At 46.8% G+C, this 21,518-nt stretch overlaps 1 protein-coding gene and 1 pseudogene across 3 annotated transcripts; both read right to left on the bottom strand.

Annotated features, from left to right (window-relative positions):
* Positions 1-6,979: 6,979 nt before the first annotated feature.
* On the bottom strand, positions 6,980-10,017 carry LOC108311047 (annotated as a pseudogene).
* A 238-nt stretch (positions 10,018-10,255) lies between these two features.
* HTR3E (5-hydroxytryptamine receptor 3E) lies at positions 10,256-20,913 on the bottom strand. Of its 3 annotated transcripts, none has more exons than XM_017538456.1 (9): positions 20,390-20,913; positions 17,314-17,480; positions 16,434-16,478; positions 13,654-13,763; positions 12,624-12,793; positions 11,830-11,990; positions 11,290-11,494; positions 10,910-11,125; positions 10,256-10,788 (listed from the first exon to the last, which is right to left on the bottom strand). In XM_017538456.1, the coding sequence occupies exons 1-9, from the start codon at positions 20,454-20,456 to the stop codon at positions 10,559-10,561; spliced, it is 1,371 nt and encodes a 456-aa protein (XP_017393945.1). In that variant the 5' UTR covers positions 20,457-20,913; the 3' UTR covers positions 10,256-10,558. The 3 variants fall into 3 exon arrangements, with proteins under 3 accessions (XP_017393945.1, XP_017393946.1, XP_017393948.1); XM_017538459.1 differs by lacking the exon at positions 20,390-20,913 and adding an exon at positions 17,646-17,731 and having other exon boundaries at positions 10,417-10,788; positions 11,866-11,990; XM_017538457.1 differs by lacking the exon at positions 16,434-16,478.
* Positions 20,914-21,518: the final 605 nt, after the last annotated feature.

Genomic DNA, 21,518 nt, shown 5'->3' with positions numbered 1-21,518 from the left:
AAAAAAAAAAAAAAAATTAGCTGGGCATGGTGGTGCGCGACTGTAATTTTAGCTAGTTGGGAGGCTGAGGCGGGGAATCACTTGAACCTGGGAGGCGGAGGTTGCAGTGAGCTGATATCACGCCCCTGCACTCCAGCCTGGGCGGCAGAGCGAGACTCTGTCTAAAAAAATAATAATAATAACAATTTTGAGTTCTTTCCTGTTCTTGTTTTCACTTCCAGAGATATACCTTGTCTCCAGGGTATAACAATCCTTTTTGTCTTCTAGGCTGAAGTTTGAGGGGAAAAAAAGTCCTTCAAATTTTATCCATAGTTGAGTTGAAACAGGTTGGGATTTTTCAAAAGAATTTTTACTCAAAATCCTAAGGGAAGAGAAGGGAGAAAAAATGAAAATAAAGTCACAATAAATACACTACTTAGGCTGGGCCCTTCCTGATGAAAGGCTGGAGTGGCTTGTGGCGTTTGGCAACACCGCCCCCTAGAGGTCATTGCTGTCCTACGCTCCAACCTCCCCAGCAATTGTTAAGACTATTCAGATCCCTATTGATACCGAGCATTCCAGGATTGTGAAGTGGGAGCCAGCCGCATCCATGATGTCCGTGGAGACTAGAAGAGCCCTGCGGAAAAAAATTTTACCTGGCTACTCTGAGATCCAGACATGCACAGACCAGCCCTCTTGAAGACAGCTTGAGCTTCCTGAATGGGGCTGGAATGGAGAGAGACAATGGGATTTCTGAGACAGCATTGCCAGGAGAAAAACACTTGGCTGAATGGGTCAGCCCAAACATCAGGGGCTTGAATCCAGAGGGAGGAGGGGCTGGAGGAACAGTGCGAAGCTGTGCCTGGCTGCTCTTTATCCAGTCTCCTCTGAGGAGCGTGGGTGACCCAGGACAGGAAAGGCTGTGGTCTATAGGAGGAGCAGTAGGTAGGGTGGCCATCTGTCCCTGTTTGCTTAGAACTGTCCCAGCCTTAGCAATGGAAAGTCCTGGCTCCTGGACTGAAGGAAGCTGATCCTTTCCTGGCCCTCTAAAATGATTGGTCACCATAGATAAGGGTCACTCAGTGCCAAGAGTTCCGCTGTGGGAACTCCTCTCTAAACAGCTGACCAAGAGAAATAGCCAGTTTCCCCAGTGCCTGGACAGGAAGGAGTCCCTGAATCTGATGGGCCACAGGTTAGCAACCCTGTGACACTTATTAGTGGCAAAACACCACAGACAACAACAACAAAAAGATTAGAAATAGCCAGAGAGAAAATATATACAGCATTACCTAAAGGGGAACAAAAATGAGATTGACTTCATTACAGCAAATATGGAAGCCGGGAGAAAATGGCGTAACATCTTCAACGTGTTGAGATAAAATAATGTCAACCTAGAATTGTCTTCCCAGAAAAATTATCTTTCCTTTTTTAAATTTATTTTTAGGCTGGGCACAGTGGTTCATGGCTGTAATCCCAGCACTTTGGGAGGCCAAGGCAGGTGGATCACCTGAGGTCAGGAGTTTGAGACCAGCCTGACCAACATGGCGAAACTCCGTCTCTACTAAAAGCACAAAAATTAGCTGGATATGGTGGCGTGCGTGTCTGTAATCCCTGCTACACTGGAGGCTGAGGCAGGGGAGTCACTTGAACCCGGGAGGCGGAGGTTGCAGTGAGCCAAGATTGTGCCACTGTACTCCAGGCTGGGCAACAAAGTAAGACTCTGTCTCAAAAAAAAAAAAAAATTATTTAAAAAAATTTTTTTTATTTTTTATTTTTATTTTTAAGAGATGGGGTTTCACCATGTTGGCCAGGATGGTCTCGATCTCGTGACCTCGTGATCCACCTGCCTCAGCCTCCCAAAGTGGTGGGATTACAGTGAGCCACTGTGAGCCACCCATGAGCCACTGTTCCCAGCCCCCAAAAAAATTCTTTTTAAAAATATTTCTTTCTTGGGCTGAGTGCGGTGACTCACGCCTACAATCCCAGCACTTTGGGAGGCTGAGGTGGGTGGATCACGAGGTCAAAAGTTTGAGACCAGCCTGGCTAATATGGTGAAACCCCATCTCTACTGAGGATACAAAAATTAGCTGGGCGTGGTGGTTTGTGCGTGTAGTCCCAGCTACTCCGGAGGCTGAGGTAGGAGAAATGCTAGAACCCGGGAGGTGGAGGTTGCAGTGAGCCAAGATCACACCACTGCACTCCAGCCTGGGCAACAAAGCAAGACTCCATCTCGAAAAAAAAAAATTCTTTTTTAATAAAAGCAGGGTCTCCCTATGTTGCCCAGGCTGGTGTTGAGGTCCCGGGTCAAGTGATCCACCCACCTCAGCTTCCAAAATGTGGGGATAACAGGCATGAGCCACCACACCGAGCTGAAAAATTATATTTGAGAAACAAAGGTAAAATAAATACATTTTCAGATAAACAAAAACAAACAACTGATCATCAAAAGACCTTTACTGAAGGTGGGCGTGGAGAGGAGAAGCTGATTAAGTGGTATAAAAATACAGTTAGATAGAAAGAATATGTTCTCGTATTTGATAGTACAGTAGAAAAATTGTAGTTAATAATTTTACTATTCATTTATCTATTAGAGACAGGGCCTGGCTCCGTTGCCCAGGCTGAAGTACAGTGGCTTGATCATGGCTCACTGCAGTCTTGAATTCCTGGGCTTAAGCAATCTTTCCACCTTAGCCTCCTGAGTAGCTAGGATTACAAGCATGTGCCACCATGCCCAGCCAATTTTTAAAATTTTTTTGTAGAAACGGGTCTTGCTATGTTGTTCAGGCTGGTCTCAAACCCCTGGCCTTAAGCAATCCTCCTGCCTCAGCCTCCAAAAGTGCTGGGATTGCAGGTGTGAGCATCTTCACCTAGTCAACAATCATTTATTGTCTATTTCACAGTAGCTAGAAGAGAAGAGTTGTAATGCTTCCAACACAAAGAAAGATAAGGCTGGGTGCAGTGGCTCACACCTGTAATCTCAGCACTTTGGGAGCCTGAGGTGGGTGGATCACCTGAGGTCAGGAGTTCAAGACAGCCTGGCCAATGTGGTGAAACCTCTGTCTCTACTAAAAATACAAAAAACTAGCCGGGCACGGTGGCGAATGCCTGTAATCTTGACTATTTGGGAGGCTGAGGCAGGAGAATTGCTTGAACCTGGGAGGCAGAGGTTGCAGAGAGCTGAGATTACATCATTGCACTCCAGCCTGGAAGCCTTGCACGATAGAGTGAGATTCTGTCCCCCAAAAATGTATATATAAATAAATAATAAAAATTATATGAAATTGAAAAATTCAGTAATGCAGTCACATTTGCCACATTTCCAGTGCTTAATAACGATGTGTGGCTAGTGGCTAATATATTGGACAATGCGGATATAAAATATTTCCACCATTGGCCGGGTGCGGTGGCTTCCGCCTGTAATCCCAGCACTTTGAGAGGCCCAGGCAGGTGGATTACGAGGTTGGGAGTTCAAGACTAGCCTGGCCAGCATGGTGAAACCCCGTCTGTGTCAAAAATACAAAAATTAGCTGGGCACGGTGGCAGGTGCCTGTAATCTCAGCTACTCAGGAAGCTGAGGCAGGAGAATCACTTGAAGCTGGGAGGTGGAGGTTGCAGTGAGCCAAGATCATGCCACTGCACTCCAGACTGGACAACAGAGTGAGACTCCATCTAAAAAAAAAAAATTCCACTATTGCAGAAAGTTGTATTTAACAGCACTTAAAAAATACACGTCAGGCCGAAGGAGAAAATTCCAGAACAAAGGTCTGAACTGCAAGGTGAAAAATTCTACTAAAATAAAATGCTAAGCATGTGAGTAAATCTAAATAAACATTGATGATATGAAATAATATTAATGTCTGAGTTGGGTGGCTACAGAAGAAAATGCTGAACTACTTACACGTGTTAAGTCAGGAAAGATGTGATGACAGTTAAAAACATTTTAAGATCTTTTTTATTGTTCACATAAAGACTGGACCAAGAAACAAAATTTAGCAATATGTTGTTTACAAGCAATACACCTAAAACATGAGAACTCAGGCTGAGCGCGGTGGCTCACCACCTGTAATCTCGGCACTTTGGGAGGCCGAGGCGGGTGGGATGCTTGAGGTCTGGAGTTCGAGACCATCCTGGCCAACATGGTAAAACCCGTCTCTATTAAAAATACAAAAAATTAGCTGTGTGTGGTGGCGTGTGCCTGTAATCCCAGCTACTCAGGAGGCTGAGGCAGGAGAATCGCTTGAATCCAGAAGGTGGAGGTTGCAGTGAGTGAGATCACGCCACTGCACTCCAGCCTGGATGTCAGAGCAAGACTCCATCTCCGCCTCCAGGGCTCAAGCAATTCTCCTGTCTCAGCTTCCTGAGTAGCTGAGACTAAAGGCTCATGTTACCATGCCCAGCTAATTTTTGTATTTTTAGTAGAGACGAGGTTTCATCGTATTGGTGAGGATGGTCTTGAACTCCTCACCTCAGGTGATCCACCCATCTCAGTCTCCCAAAGTGCTGGCATTACAGGTGTGAGCCACTGCGACCGGCCTGCTTTTTTTTTTTTCTTTTCCTTTTTTTATTCACCTGGGTGCAGGTGGGCTAAGGCCAAAAAGGGTATTAGCCTTTTTTTGTTTTTTAAATAGAGTGGGATTTTGCTATTTTGGCCAGGCTGGTCTTGAATTCCTGACCTCGGGTGATTAGCTCACCGCAGCCTCACAAAGAGGCTTCATGTGCCTACTGGTCATTTGTATATGTTCTTTGGAGAAATGACTATTCAAATTCTTTGCTCTTTTTAATTGATTATTTGTTTATTTATTGTTCAGTTGTAAGAGCTCTTTATGTATTCTGGGTCCTTCAGATATATTCTCCCAGTCTGTAGGTTCTTCTTTTTCTTTCTTTCTTTTTTTTTTTTTTTTTTCTTTTTTTTTTTTTTTTTTTTTTTTTTTTTTTTTTTTTTTTTTTTAACTCCTCTTTGCTTCTAGGCCTATAACTAGAAGTCTGTAGGTTCTTTTTTACACTCTCTCTTTTTTGTTTTGAGACAGAGTCTCACTCTGTTGCCCAGGCTGGAGTGTAGTGGTGCAATCTCAGCTCACTGCAACCTCCGCCTCCCAGGTTCAAGCGATTCTCTTGCCTCAGCCTCCCAAGTAGCTGGGACTATACGTGTGTGCCACCACGCCCAGCTAATTTTTGTATTTTTATTAGAGATGGGGTTTTGCCACGTTGGCCAGGCTGCTCTCGATCTCCTGACCTCAGGTGATCCTCTCGCCTTGGCCTCCTAAAGTGCTGGGATTAAAGATGTGAGCCACCGTGCCTGGCCTGCAGTAAGTTTTGAAATGAAGAAGTGTGAGTCTACCAATTGTGTTCTGTTTCAAGATTGTTTTGATTATTCTGGGCCTCTTGCATTTCTTTTTTTTTCTTTTAAACTCATCTGTATTTGTTACAACCTTTTTAAGCAGAGTGTGACTTGGGTAGTGTGTCCCATTCACCAGCCTTGCTCCGGGTTATTTTTAAACAGTTTTACAATATGCCTAGGTAGCCTTATAATTTTGCTCCTGCAAACAATATTTTGCTTTGGAAAACAAGCCCTGTGGAGAGTTCCTTCCATCAAGTTGCTTCAGTTTAACATATTTCCAGAGGACTAGTACACGCAGAATTGGCAACTACAGAGGATGAAAAGTTTGAAAAGTAGATCCTAGAAGATACAACAAATACTTTTCCTCTAAACATCAAGGTATCTCTCAGAACACTTCAGTGACAAAAAAATTGGCCTGCTAAGGAATCTGGCTTGATAGCTAAACACTTGAGATCACAAAGTTAATGTTAGATTATATACATCTTTTTTTTTTTTTTTTTTTGGCGCGGGGGTCGGGGTCGGGGGGAAGGGATGCAGTCTCACTCTGTCGCCCAGGCAATAATACAGTGGTGTGATCTCGGCTCACTGCAACCGCTGCCTCCTGGGTTCAAGCGATTCTCCTGCCTCAGCCTCCCGAGTAGCCGGGATTACAGGCGCCCACCACCACACCCGGCTAATTTTTGTATTTTTATAGAGTGGAGAAAAGCGTGCCTTGGGTGCCTGGGAAACCAGTGCGCAGGATGCCCCACGGCCTGGAGAGGAGTTTGCTCAAGTCTCCACCAGCTCACCTTCCTCCCGCGACCACGTGGAGGAAAATTCCGAGGATGGGTTCCCTGAGACCTGGCAACTATTTGATTATTATTATTTATTTTTTTGACCTAACACCAAATTTATCACTTTTTAAAAACAAGAGATTTTCCCCAAAAGTGAAGAAATAAGAAACAAATCCGGTGTCCATGCATTCCCAGACTGCAGTCCTGACTCCAGGATGCCTCCTCCTCTCTCAGACTGCGTTGGCTCCCTTGGAGTCCACTGGTGGTATCTGGGTCAAGAGTTCCTTTGTGCTGGGTTCCTTACTGCCTCTCTCCTGAGTTTTAGGGATGGATTCTGCAGGCTTTTTTGCTGTCCCAGAGGTGCCCAGGCTGGTCTCAAACTCCTGACCTCAGGTGATCCGCCCACTTCGGCCTCCCAAGGTGCTGGGATTACAGGCCTGAGCCTCTGCACCCAGCCTACATACATCTTACCACACACATTACCCCAGTCTGTTAAAATAAGCCTATGTTAACTAGAAAAGCATGACTAGCTCTGTTTTAGTGTCTGAAGTATCACAGAATCACTTACAAGTAGTTGGGGAGAGAGAGCATGGGGAGAAATGCCAGATATAGGTGAAGGGGAGGAAGGCAGCAAATCACACTGCCATGTGTGTACCTATGCAACAATCTTGCATGTTCTTCACATGTACCCCAAAACCTAAAATGCAATAAAAAAATTAAAAAAATAAAATAAAAAAAAGTAGAAAGAACTCTTATGGTCCCCCTGAAGTAGTTATTGTCATGCCATAGAGACTTTTTAAATGTTAAGAAAAGTAACTAAAATAATCCTTGAAAATATATTATCAGAGAGAATGAAGGTAGAGTATTAAACACGCGTAGAAGTCTTTCCTCAGCCAGGGCCGTCTGCTTCTTCCAGGCGTGACGTGTTGTGACTTCCTCCGTGGGGGACATTTCTTCAGTACAGCAGCACTGATATCATCAGCAGTAGGGTCATCTTCATCAATACCCAGACCAAGTTTGATCATCCTGTAGATCCTGTTAGTATGTGTCTGGGGATCTTCCAGACTGGAGCCAGGAGATGGGAGTGCAGTTTCGTAAAGCAAGATGATCAGATCCTTCGCAGACTTGTCGTTCTTGTCAGCCTCTGTCTTTGGCATTAAGGCATCAATAATGAAAGGTCAGGGTATATCTCCAGGTGTTTCTGTGCTGTCAAGTAGGTCGTTGTTGAGCTTTCATGATTCTCTCCATGTCTGCTGTCCAGCCGTATGTGCTTGTGCCGGTACAGCATAGGAATGTCACCACTTTGACACGATCACCCTTTTGATTTTTTCTCCGATATGTCTTTCATGATTTTGCAGAGGTTCTCTTTCTTTTGTTTCTATTGACAATGTGCATTTTGATTGGTTCTTAAACTTTTTTTTTCTTTTCCTGTTTCTGTTTTTTCTTCTTCATCTTCTGGAAGTTCCAAACCCTCTGGCAACTGACACTACAATCTTACTCTCAAATCCCTTCAGCTGGGGGACATAGTGCTCATTAACGACTCGATCAAATAGATCACTTCGAAGCCATGCTTCTGAAGACATTCCACAAAGGCCGGGTTAACTACCTGGTCCTTGGTCTCACTGTGATGTAACAGATATGTTTCTGGTTTGCCTTCCTTCTAGAAAATGCAATGAGATAAACCATCTCATCACCAGAGGCAGATGTGCAGTATCTTTTTTTTTTTTTGAGACAGAGTCTTGCTCTGTCACCAGGTGCCAGGCTGGAGTGCAGTGGCACGATCTCAGCTCACTGCAACCTCCACCTCCCAGGTTCAAGCAGTTTTCCTGCCTCAGCCTCCCGAGTAGCTGGGACTACAGGTGCGTGCTGCCATGCCCAGCTAATTTTTGTATTTTAGTAGAGATGTTGGCCAGGATGGTCTCGATCTGTTGACCTTGTGATCCGCCTGCCTTGGGCTCCCAAAGTGCTGAGATTACAGATGTGAGCCTGTATCTTAATAGCTCTGAAAGCTTCTTCTGATTTTGAGAGTCTGTATTTTCCAAGCTTTATGTTTTTAGAGAACTTCTCATAGAACTTTTTGTAGTTCTTTTTATCCTCTGCCAGTTCAGCAAAGAGTTCTAAGGATTTTTTGACCAAATTCTTCCTAATAACTTTCAAAATTTTGCTTTGTTGCAACGTCTCAGAAAAAAATATTTAGAGGGAGATCCTCTGAGTCCATCGCCCCTGTAACGAAGTGCAGATATTCAGGGATTAGCTCCTCACAGTTACCCATGACGAAAACTGTGTACATACAACTGAATGTTCTTTTTCTTTCTGTTTTCAAATAGGTCAAAAGGAGCATGTCTTGAAACAAAAAGCAGAGCTCTTCTAACTTCCAACCGTCCTGCCGCCGAAAAGTGCTTCACCGCCAAGTGGTCATTGGTCAGGCTCTCACAGAGCTCTCCATGTGCCGCATGAGTCATAGCATCAGGATTTCTGGTCCAGATAAACTTAGTTTGGTGGAGTTCTTGATCAGTGTACTTTCCCTCACTTTCCTTCTTCTTGTCAGCATCCTTCTTTTCTTCTTCCTCAGAACGAACATCTTCAGTTTCAGGTTTGTCATCGGGGTCTTTTTCTTCCTCTTCGCCCTCCTTTGCTGCAGCCTCATCATCGCCGACTTCTTTATCATGTTTCTTCTCCGTCAGAAGAGTAATGGGATAGCCAATAAACTGAGAATGTTTCTTCACAATCTCTTTTATTCTTCATTCCTCCCAATACTCAGTTAGGTCTTCTTTCAGGTGCAGGATACCGTTTTCTCCATGCCCCATAGGTTCACTGTGCCCGTCCTGACGGTGAATGGTCCTCCTGCTGAGGACTCCCAAGCAGGCTGCTCACATTTATGTTTGGTGGTCACAGTTACTTTCTCGGCAAACAGATAAGCAGAATACAAACAACCACCAAACTGGCCAATCACAGAGACACCTGCACCAGCCTGGGAAACTTCCATGAATGCTTTGGTCCCAGACTTGACAGTACCAATTATTGATTAAGTCAGCCATGGCCATTCCTATTTCAGTATCCACAATAGTAAGGGTTCGATCTTGTTTGTTTGGTATAAGATTAATGTGCAGCTCTCCCATAGTCTAATTTACTGGGACCCATCAAAGTTTCCTTTTTTTTTTTTTAGGGGGCGGGGCGCAGGGGAGGGATGGGGGCAAGAGGCGGGATGCATGGGAGGGATGGGGGAAGAGGGAGGGATGCAGGGGAGGGATCCAAACTTTCATATCAGATTTTGTCCAAAGCATCTGATGAATTTGAAATGAGCTTTCTTGGGCCAGGCACAGTGGCTCACATCTGTAATCCAAGCACTTTGGGAGGCCAAGGTGGGTGGATTGCTTGAGGTCAGGAGTTCGAGACCAGCCTGACCAGAGTAGTAAAACCCTGTCTCTACTAAAAATAAATTAGGTGGGTGGATTGCTTGAGGTCAGGAGTTCGAGACCAGCCTGGGCAATATGATGACACTCCGTCTTTACCCAAAACACACCAAAAGTTAGCTGGGTGCGGTAGACATCCGTATAGTCCCAGCTATTCAGGGGCTGAGGCATGAGAATCACTTGGGAGGCGGAGGCTGCAGTGAGCCAAGATCACCCCACTGCATTTCGTACTAGGCAACAGAGTGAGATGCTGTCTCCAAAATAAAAATAAAAAGCTAAAAAAAAAAAAAAAAGCAGAAATGAGCTCTCTCAGAAAGATCCTTTTGTAGGAGTAGAAAGTATTGATGATCAGTGAAATCAGCTGGGTAGTTTCCACTTGAAAGGCAAACATCTCAACCTCTTCCTCCATTGGTTGGTCTTGGGACTGGGTTTCCTCAGGCAGCTTGACTAAAGGACCACATGGGCTCTGCAGTGTAGCAGCACCAGGATGCTGAAGCATGCAGGCCTCTTGCATCTCTGTATGAATTTTAGAATCAGCTTGTCAATTTCTGCAAATAAAAGGCAGCCAGGATTTTGATATAGATCGCATTGAATTTGTAGATCAATTTGGGGAGTACCGGCATCTTCACAGGATTTAAGCTTTCCAAATCCTTTGTTTTTTTTTTTTTTTTGAGACAGGGTCTTGCTCTGCCACCAGGCTGGAGTGCCCGGCTGGTTAAGTTTCTACCCTATGATCTGACAAAGAGCCAGAATCTCCGCAGAATGATTTATTGGGCAAGTTAGTGGACAGAAGAGGTACAGCCTGCTTTGCAGATGACGTAAGGGGACCTGGAACCACATGGTAGGACTGAAGGAAGCCAACAGGTGCAGGAACAGGGAGACATGTCTGGGACTGGGTGGAGCTGGTTAGCAGGACTGGACTGGGTACATGGAATACAGCAGGGACTCGGTCATCTTTGGGGATATGATAGTTGGTACTTGGGAGAGGGTGAAGACCTGGCTGGCCCCTGGAGTCAAGAGAAGCTCTAGACTGAAGTTCACAGGTGAGCCCCTGCCTAGGTGTTCCAGAGGCTGATGACGGTGAGGTTGGAGGAGGCCATGAAGAGCAGGTAGAGGCGGAAGAGCAGGGTGTCCATCACGTGGCTGAACTGCACCCACAGCTCCACCGACTGCTGCCTCTGGGCCCCGTGCTCCCACTGGGCCCTTGTCTGTTCTGAGCCCCCTGTCGGCTCTGCCTCCACGGGGCCTGGCTTCTGCCCTGCTGACACCTCTGGCTCCTTTGCACCTTCAGAAAGACAGAGACTCAGCCATGGGCTGCGAATGTCACCTGTGGAGTGAGGGAGGCAGGGAAGGAGGCAGAAGCGGAGAAGGGGAGGTGGGGGAGGAGGAACTGTGACTTCCCTCACCGGGCAGGTGGGTGGGGGTGAGACCCAGGCCCTCATTTCCCTTCTGGGGTGCAGTGGGACAGCATCTCCCTGGGCTGGTGCAGGACAGCAGCAGAGAGTGGAGCCACCGAGGCAGGGGTGGGGGCTGGGTGGTGGCCAGGTGCAGCAGGTGGGTGATGAAGACGGTCTCCAGCAGGCTGAGCACCATCAGGGACAGGCACAGTGCGAAGTAGACACCTGCAGGCGAGGAGGGCCTGTGTGAGGGACAGAGGCATCACCTCGAATTTTTTTCTTCTCTTCCAACCTGGTGGGCAGGAAAAGGCAGCCTCCTTTTCCCAGTGTAACTCCCTTCCCTGAGTTAGTTCCCACCCTTCTCTTCCAAAAGGTTGGAGGGGCCATACTGATGAGGGGGGTGCCACTGGTGGGGAGCAAGTCATTCATCATGAGCAGGAAGACATTGTAGCCCAGCAGCAGTGTTATCTTGAATGGGACACGATTCCCACTTTCCACTGGCAGGTAGAAGCTGAGGGCATCGATGGCAAGCAGAAAGCCACTGGGCACCAGAAGGTTTATGACATAGAGGCTGGGCCTGCGCCTGATGGCCACCTGGTGGGGTAGGAGAGGGCGGTAAGTTGTTTTGGGGTCAGAGGAAACCTCAAATCCAGGAATATCAGTGCCAGTTTCTGTCTCTCCTTTTGTCTTTGGCCTGATGTCACCCTGGGATCTGGAGCTGTGTGGAATGCAGCTTTAGAATCTGGTATAGAACCTGCAAAGAGAGTTGGGCCAGAGCCATGAGCTTTAGGTTGGAGAATGAGGCTGGGGAGCCAGGAGACAGGGTAACATTGGGAGACACTGAAACTCGGGAGATACACATTTGATGGAGATTCTAGAGAAGGGCAAAAGCATGGAAGGAAGGAAAGAGCAAGAGCCCCCAAGCTCACATAGAACGTGATCTGATCATACAGGTTGGCTCCCACGGACATCTTTGCGGTGGCCTTGTTGATGCCCAGGAGCTCCCACTCTCCATGGGCCTGAAGGATGTCCCGGGATGTGTCTGTTATTTCCCACACTTCCTTCTCCATGCCCAGCAACATGTTGTCCACTGAAAATGAGAACCATCTGAATCATTTTTCAAGGACATAGTTTTCTGGTGGCTCAACTGCACTCTCTCTGTCTTTTTTTTTGACATGGAGTTTAGCTCTTGTTGCCCAGGCTGGAGTGCAATGGTACGATCTGGGCTCATGCAACCTCCACCTTCTGGGTTCAAGTGATTCTCCTGCCTCAGCCTCCCAGGTAGCTGGGATGACAGGCATGCGCCACCACACCTGGCAAATTTTGTATTTTTAGTAGAGACGGGATTTCTCCATATTGGTCAGGCTGGTCTCGAACTCCCAACCTCAGGTGATCTGCCCGCCGCAGCCTCCCAAAGTGCTGGGATTACAGGCATGAGCCACCATGCCTAGCCTGCACTCTCTTTTTCTATCCTTTCATTCAACAAATATTTTTGAGCACCTACCACATGCCAGGAAACTTGCCAGGAGCTTGGGATGGTAAGGAACAAGACAGACTTGGGCTCTGCCTTTGTGGAAAATATTTTAGCATCCATGGAGCCTCATTCTTCATTCCACCCATACTCCTTGGTCACCATTTATTCATAGTTTCTTTATATCTTATTTTCTTTATATTTGTTAGTTGCTCTCATTCACCCCATCCCGGAGACCCCACTGCAACTTACCTGTGTAGAGGAATGAGCTGAAGGTGAGCGTGCAGTTCTGTGCGTCAAAGGGGAAGTAGAAGATGTCCAGGTCACAGATACTGGCCACCTTCATGGGCTTCTTATATCTGATGCGACCTTCATTACTTACATACGCTGTGAGGTCTTTTGGGGTCTTATCCACATCCATGCTGGAGGAGAGATGAGGCAGGAGACCGGTGCTGTGGTTTCTCCTTTTTTTTTTTTTTTTTTAGACAGGGGCTTGCTCTGTCACCCAGGCTGGAGTGCAGTGGCGCAGTCTCGGCTCACTGCAGTCTCCATGTCCTGGGCTCAAATGATCCTCCTGCCTCAGCCTTAGCCTTGCAAGTAGCTGGGGCTACAGGCGCACCACCAGGCCTGGCTAATTTTATTTTATTTTTTTTAATCAGAGTTTTGCTCTGTGACCAGGCTGGAGTGCATGCTGGTTTTAGCACTGACTGGCCCCCCTAGTTGAGGCCTGAGAGGAGGTACATTTCTAATGTACCCGGATGGTGCAATCTCAGCTCACTGCAACCTCTGCCTCCCAGGTTCAAGTGATTCTCCTGCCTTAGCCTCTGAGTAGCTGGGATTACAAGCGCACACCACCACACCCAGCTAATTTTTGTATTTTTTACTAATAGAGATGGAGTTTCACCATGTTGGCCAGGACGGTCTCAATCTCTTGACCTCGTGATCCACCCCCCTGGGCCTCCCAAAGTGCTGGGGTTACAGGTGTAAACCACCACTTCTGGCCTGCCTTTTTCTTTCTTTTTTTTTTAAGAGATGAGGTTTCACCATGTTGCCCAGGTCGGTCTGAAACTCCTGAACCCAAATGATCCGCCCCCTCGGCCTCCCAAAGTGCTGGGGTTACAGGCATGAGCCACTGCCCCAGGCCCAGTTTCTCTTCTTATCTCTCTGGTTGTTTCTTAGCCATCTAAAGACCACTTACAGTGGCCCCAGTGGTAAACCATGATCTCTATGGATACCAGGAGACGGAACCTCCCTCTGACTTTCCCCAGCCCTTGATACGCACAACTCAATGATGAAAATGTCTGGGAGCCACAGGTTCTTGGCTGCCATGCTCATCTTCGTGATGCCTTCGCACTCCTCTGGGTTCCAGCTGATGAATGGGTTATCCCAAACCTAGAGCCCAGGCAGAGGAGACGTGAGAGCCTGAGATCATGTTCTCTTTGCCCTTCCATTTCTTCTTTTTAAAAAAAAGTTATGAAATACTTCAAGCATATAGAAGCAAAGTATATAAAATACTATGATAAACCACTATGTATCTATAACACAGCTTTGTGACATTAATATTTTATTACATTTGCTTGCTTTTTTTCAAGAAATGAGAATTTTTTTTTTTTTTTTGAGACAGAGTCTCACTCTGTTGGCAGGCTGGTGTGTGCAGTGGCACAATCTTGGCTCACTGCAACCTCTGCCTCCTGGGTTCAAGTGATTCTCCTGCCTCAGCCTCCCAAGTCCCGAGTAGCTGGGACTACAGGCATGCATCACCACGCCCAGCTAATTTTTGTATATTTTACTAATAGAGACGGGATTTCACCCTGTTGGCCAGGATGGTGTTGATCTCTTGACCTTGTGGTCCACCCGCCTCGGTCTCCCAAAGTCCTGGGGATTACAGGTGTGAGTCACTGCGCCTGGCCAATAAATGAGAATTATAGATAAAATCGAACCTGCCTAGGACCATTTCTTCATAAATGTTCATCCCTCTGCTTTCCCACTTTAGTGGAAAATTACTGATGATCAGGGATATCATCTCCTTTGTGTAGCAGGAATGAGATTTAGAACTGAAGGATCAGTAACTCAGCCTCTCTGAGCTAGAATTATTTTTGGCGTGAAATAATGGTAATGGTGGGTATCCAATGAAATCAGGCATGTGGGAGGGTTTTATGAACTGCAACGTTGTTCAGAGGTCATTACATATCAGTATCTAGCGAGGTCTAAACTGTCTTCTAGGCATTTTCCACTGGTCTCTTGCAAGGAGGCCTTGAACAAGCCCTTGGATCCTTGGAAACCAAGAGCTTAGTGGCCTTTCTCTCCTGGGTAGATGCTGGAACCATCTTTTGTTGCCTTGCTGGTGACCAGCACTCTTTTCCAAGGCTGGTAACCTCGTTTGGAAAATGTTTTCGAGGACTGTCCAACTCTGGGTGGGCCTGGTCTAGAGGCGCTTTCTGTGTCAGAAGCTGTAGTTTATGGCCACGGCCATAATATACCTATTAGATAAATGCTCGTATACAATCAGTGGTTCCCAAAAGACACTGCACACAAAACCCCTGGGGGTTGTGTTGAAATGCGCATTCTGATTCTGTAGGGAGGGTAACTAAATCATCCTGGTTTGCCAGAAACTTTCTGGCTTTCAGCATTGACTGGTCACCCTAGTCCAGGCCTGAGGGGCACATTTCTCATAAGCTTCCAGTGGTGGTCTGGGAAGCGCACTTGAAAGCAAGGTCAGGTGATTGCTGTTATCTTTCCCCAGCTCCTTCCTTCCTTCGTTTCCTCCAAGCAGACTTTTCTTTTCTTTCTGAAGTGGAGTCTCACTCTGTTGCCCAGGCTGGAGTGTAGTGGTGCCATCTCAGCTCACTACAACCTCTGCCTCCCGGGTTCAAGTGATTCTCCTGCCTCAGCCTCCTGAGTAGCTGGGATTACAGGTGTGCACCACCACACCCGGGTAATTTTTTATATTGAAACCCCTGGTAGAGACAGGGCTTTCACCACGTTGGCCAGGCTGGTCTTGAACCCCTGACCTCAAGTGATCCGCCTACCTTGAGCCTCCCAAAGTGTTGGGATTACAGGGGTGAGCCACTGAGCATAACCATCAAGCAGGAAGTTGGAAACTTAATTCATTTACTTTCATTTCCCCACATCCTTCCACACACCTTGATTCCTTATCAATGCAATTAAGATATAAGTTTTCCATTGGGTTATACTTTGACTACAGACCATAGATTTTCTTTTCTTTCTTTCTTTTTGTTTTTTTATGAGACAGAGTCTCACTCTGTCACCCAGGCTGGAGTGCAGTGGCAAAATCTTGGCTTACTGCAACATCCGCTTCCCAGGTTCAAGCGATTCTCCTGCCTCAGCCTCCTGAGTAGCTGGGACTACAGGCGAGAGCCACCATGCCAAGCTAATTTTTGTATTTTCAGTAGAGGTGGGGTCTCACCATGTTGGCCAGGATAGTCTCAATCTCTTGACCTCGTGATCTGCCTGCCTCAGCCTCCCAAAGTGCTGGGATTACAGGCGTGAGCCAGCGCTCCCGGCCAGATTAACCTTCTTAATCATACTGTTAAAATCACTATATATTTTCTCCTTTTTGACTTGATTTTTGTTTTGTTTTTGAGATGGAGTCTCACTCTGTCACCCAGGCTGGAGTGCAGTAGCGGGATCTCGGCTCACTGCAACCTCCGTTTCCCAGGTTCAAGTGATTCTCCTGCCTAAGCCTCCTGAGTTGCTGGGATTACAGACACCTGCCACCATGCCCAGCTAATTTTTGTATTTTCAGTAGAGATGGGGTTTCACCATGTTGGCCAGGCTGGTCTCAGACTCCTGACCTCAAGTGATCCACCCACCTAGGCCTCCAAAAGTGCTGGGATTACAGGCATGAACCACCGCGCCCGGCATCTCCTTGATTTTTGGAAGCAGTGTATTAAAGCCTCTCACCATTATGGTAGATTTTCCCACTTCTCTTTCATGTGTTTCAAAGCAATGTTAGGAACATAAACATTCGTAATTATTATATCGTCGAGTAAAATCCTTTTTGATCGTAACTGCAGGGAGAGAATGAAGTGTTGTCCGTACCATTTCCAGCCACAGGAATGACAACAAGAGGTGCAGCTGTTCATCCTGCCAAAAGAAATTCCTATGTCCGTCACGTTGCGGGTAAGAGGTCTGCTCATCTCCCCACTTCCCATGCTGGTTGGCCAACTCCCAAGGTATATAAAGGGGATATGTGATGAAGGCTGGTGTTACAAGTCAAGCACAAAAGCGTGATCAAAACAGATGTGTTAGGCTGTGGGCAGGGGAGTTCACCGCGGGGAGGGAGGAAAGTAGTCCTTCTCAACCCTGGCCACATGTGAGAATAAATCGAGAAGCTTAAAAATATAGAGAAGTTTAAAAATATCAATATGGTTGGTCACATGGCTCACGCCAGTCATCCCAGCACTTTGGGAGGCTGAGGTGGGCGGATCACTTGAAGTCAGGAGTTCAAGACCAGCCTGGCCAACAAAGTGAAACCCTGTCTCTACTAAGAATATAAGAATTAGCTGGGCATGGTGGCACACACCTCTAATCCCAGCTATTTGGGAGGCTGGGGCAGGAGAATCGTTTGAACCCGGGAGGCGGAGGTTGCAGTGAGCCAAGATCACACAACTGCCCTCCAGTCTGGTGACAGAGTGAGACTCTACCTCAAAAGTAAGTAAATAAATAAATGGATGCTTGGGTTTCATCCAATCAGAACCTCTGGGATTAGATCCTGGTCGCTGGTATGTAGCCAGAGGGAGAAGGAAAGATTCTCTTCCACATGTTGTTATACCTCTCCCTGCTGCAATGGACAGAGCTTCTTTGAGATCCCCATGCCAAGGCCACCTAGCAGTGGCAGGGGAAGCAGAAATGTGGCTAAGGACTCTGGGGGGCCGCATTGCCGGGGGCACTCAGGAGGGCTAGAGGGGTTGTCACTCACCACATCCAGGATGGCAGACATCGTGAAGGAGATGTTGACTCGGGTGGGGACGCTGACGTTAGTGACTGGGCGGAAGGCCCTTCTCTCAAACACTGAATTCAGAGCAGTGGGATCTGCCCCGTGCCGGCCAAACCCTGAGCAATTGATGGTGAAAGTAACGCCCCTTCCTGTAGCGGACGTCGAATGTGTGAGATGAGGGAGAGCAACCCGGTGCTCCCTATATCAGAGGGACCCCAAGGCAGGGCCTGGGGTTGCCAGTGATAATATGAAAGCTAATGTGTTGAGCATACGCTATGTGTCCGTACATTCTAAGCCCTTTAAAAATGGATTACCTCATTTAATCCTCCCAATCCCCTAATCAGGTAGATACTGCTTTACCCTCAGGTAATAAACGAGCTAACTAAGGTGCATGAAGAGGAAGTAACTTCCCACAGTCAGATAAGAAAAGGCAGAAGCCGGACTTGGCCTGAACCCAGGTTTGTCTGCTGCTGCTGTGCTATACTCCCCTGGGATGAGATGAAGAACGGGGAGGGGATCACCAAGAGGGGTCCAGACGCTGGGCTCTTCCCTCCAAGGCCCCGAGGCCCCGGGAGGATGGGGCGAGCTGGAATGCAAATGCCGGAAGCTAATGTGGCAAAGCTGAGTTACAGCTCCCGCCTTTGTTCTAGCATTTCTGTCTCCATGCAAAGCATGCCCAAATCTGTATGCAAACTGAGCCTGAAACGTTGATAGTCTTCCGATAGGATTACAGTCCTGGGCCCTGAGAGGACACACCTGTTTTCACCCTGGCTGCCCCAACCTTCCTTCTCCTCACTTTACTGCCCAGCTCTACCACCAGCTTTCTAGTTTGAGGCTTTAAAAAAGTTTTATTTTATTTTTAATGAACGTAATAATTATGCATATTTATTAGTTTGTGTTTTTTGTGGGTTTCTTTTTTTTTTTTTTTGAGACAGCAACTCACTCTGCTGCCCAGCCTGGAGTGCAGTGGTGCAATCACTGTAGCCTCAACAACTCTGAGCCTAGGGGATCCCCCCACCTCAGCCTCCCAAGTAACTGGGACTACAGGCACTCCCTACCACACTTAGCTAATTTTTTTTTCTTAGTGAGACAGAGTCTCACTCTGTTGCCAGGCTGGAGTGCAGTGGCATGATCTCAGCTCACTGCAACCTCCACCTCCCAGGTTCAAGCAATTCTCCTGCCTTAGCCTTCTGAGTAGCTGGGACTACAGGCGTGTACCACCACGCACCACCACACGCCGCTAATTTTTTGTATTTTTAGTAGAGACAGGGTTTTACCATGTTGGCCAGGATGGTCTCCATCTCTTGACCTTGTGATTTACCTGCCTTGGCCTCCCAAAGTGCTGGGATTACAGGCATGAGCCACCACGCCCAGCCAATACTTGGCTAATTTTTTAAAAACACTTTGTAGAGATGGAGTCTCATTATGCTGCCCAGGCTGGTCTCAAATTCCTGGGCTCCAGTGATTCTCCCACCTGTGCCTCCCAAAGTTCTGGGATTATAGGTGTGAGCCACCATGCCCAGCCACATAGCTATTTTCAGAAGTGTAGAGTTTTTTTTTTTTTTTTTTTTTTTTTTTTTTTTTTTTTTTTTTTTTTTTTTTTTAATTTTTTTAGTTGGAGTCTCACTCTGTCGCCCAGGCTGGAGTGCAGAGGCGTGATCTTGGCTCACTGCAACCTCAGCCTCCTGGGTTCAAGTGATTCTCCTGCCTCAGCCTCCCAAGTAGCTGGGATTACAGGTGCCCACCACCATGTCAGGCTAATTTTTAGATTTTTAGTAGAGATGGGGTGTCACCATGTTAGCCGGGCTGGTCTTGAACGCCTGACCTCAGGTGATCTGCCTGCCTTGGCCTCCCAAAGTGCTGGGATTACAGGCGTGAGCCACCTTGCCTGGCCTGTCTTACCCTCTTCTAACTAATACAATTTTAAATTTTCTACTGGTGAAAATCTGTTGGAGGAGCAACAACCTGGAATGAGAGAGATGGTTGGTAACCTCTGTGGCAAGGACACGGAGCCTCATCCATCCCCAACGTCACAGTGCTTTCCAGGCAAGCTCTTAAACCTCTCTAAGAACAGTGAATATTCATTTGACAGCCCCTGTGTGCAAGTGCCCAGAGGCGCTTTCATAACATTTTATACTGCCCAGACCAGGTGGACAATTTGTGTCTCTTCCCTGTGCTGGCCTTTAAAGTCACCTCTGGCTCAGTCCTCGCCTGCTCCCGCTTATCCGAAGTCATGGAATAATCTAAGGAGAAGAGATGACATTTATTGGCACTCTCACCAAGCACCGGGCACTGCCCTTCCCTTCCTCTCTTCCCGAATCCTCACGACCCTGCAAGGCAGCTTCTGTTTTACAGATGAGGAAACTGGAGCTCAGAGAAGTTAAGCAGTGCGACAGTTTACACAACCAGCAATGTGAGACACTAAGATTCAAACCCAGGTCCATCTGTCACCAAATCCCATGTTCTTGTCTCTCTACCATGCTGACTCCATGGAAGAGAAGCGCATTCTACTTTCACCCTGGACCTGCTGTCTTCTGGCATTTTACCTAGCCTAGCCCTTGGATCCAGGGGAGGTGGATGGGGAAATTATGGCTAAAGTAGGTGGGGACTTTGCTACAATGGTTTGGGTTCCATACCTGTAGAGAGAAGGAATTACACCTGTGGGTGGAAAGATGGGTGTGTAAAGAAGCTAAATACAGAGAAGACAATCGTGGATGGCTGCATTTCATGCGGAGTATCAATGAGGAAAAGATAGACTTTTCAAGTAGCATTGAGAAAACTGGATCTCCACATGCAAAAGAATCAAGTTTGCTGGTGTTGAACTCTATTTTTCAAGAAGAAAACTAGAAATGCTCTTGTGTGGCATGTAACCGGAAGGGGATTTTCCATCTTTCAGAGAAGGAAAGTCTAGGTGGGCATCATGGTAATGTAGTTATGAAAGCACTCTATCCACCTTAGACAGTCTCTAGGAATTGGAAATTTGAAAGAAGTTCCTAGATGTTCTGCTAGGGACAGGTCCTCCTTCTTCCCCCTTCCCCCATCGATGCTCTTTTCTTACCTTGAAGCAGAAGACTGAGAACGAGGTAGAGGGGAAATCTTTTCCTGTGGAACCAGCTTCCTTCCATCTTCTTTGTCTAAATCGTCTCTGAACATGTACTGGGACTCAGGACTGCCCAGATTAAAGGAGTGCGGGCCACACCTAGAGTCTGACTTTGAATACTGATCACATTGGTTGACCACTGACATTCGTAACCTTCCTGGAAAGAGTGTTCCGCTTGTCTTGTTCTTGCCTATGCCTGCGGCTCAGTCTGCTTTTAAGGCTTTGTCTTAGTGTTAGGCATTTCACTACGATGTCTATGGTTATTGATAGCTCATAAGTGCAGACCTTGGTGAGGTTCCTCAGTCTGAAGACTCATCTCTTCCATTCTGGAAAATTCTCAGACACTTGTAAATGTTTCACTTCCTCTATTTTTCTTATTAAACATATGTTGAATGGTTTCCTTCTACCTTATGTGCCTTTTATTGCTGTTGTAACACCTCACACACCTAGTGGCTTAAACTAAACACAATTTGTTATTTTACTGCTCCGTGGGCCAGAAATCTGAAATGCGCCTCGCTGGGCTAAAATTAATGTCTCAGCAGGACTGCATTCCTTCTGGACACTCTAGAGGAGGATCCATTTCCTGGCCTTTTCCAGAGGTTTTGTTTTTTTGAGACAGGATTTCACTCAGTTGATCAGGCGGGAGTGTAGTGGTGCAATCACGACTCACTGCAGCCTTGACCTCCTGGGCTCAAGGAATCTTTTTGTCTGAGCCTCCTGAGTAGCTGGAACCACAGGTGCAAGCCACCAAGCCTGGCTATTATTATTATTTTTTTTTTAGTAGAGATGAGGTCTCACTCTGTTGCCTAGGCTGGTCTTGAACTCCTGGCTTCGAGTGATCCTCCAACCTCGACCTCCCAGAGTGCTGGAATTATAGACATGAGCCATTGTACCTGGCCTTTTCCAGCTTTAAATTGCCTACATTTCGTGGTTCATTGTTTTTACTTCTCCATCTTCAAAACCAGCAACATCAGGCCAATCTTTCTCACAAGGCTTCTCATTTCTTTGGTTCTTATTTTCTTCTCTCTCTTTCTTCCACTTATAGAGCCTTTGTGATTGCATTGGGTCCATTTGGATAATCTAGAAT

Source organism: Cebus imitator, unplaced genomic scaffold (assembly GCF_001604975.1).
Source record: "Cebus imitator isolate Cc_AM_T3 unplaced genomic scaffold, Cebus_imitator-1.0 Scaffold111, whole genome shotgun sequence".
Lineage (NCBI taxonomy): Eukaryota > Metazoa > Chordata > Mammalia > Primates > Cebidae > Cebus > Cebus imitator.
The sequence above is the reverse complement of the archived record's forward strand: the minus strand, read 5'-3'. Positions and strand labels throughout refer to the sequence as shown.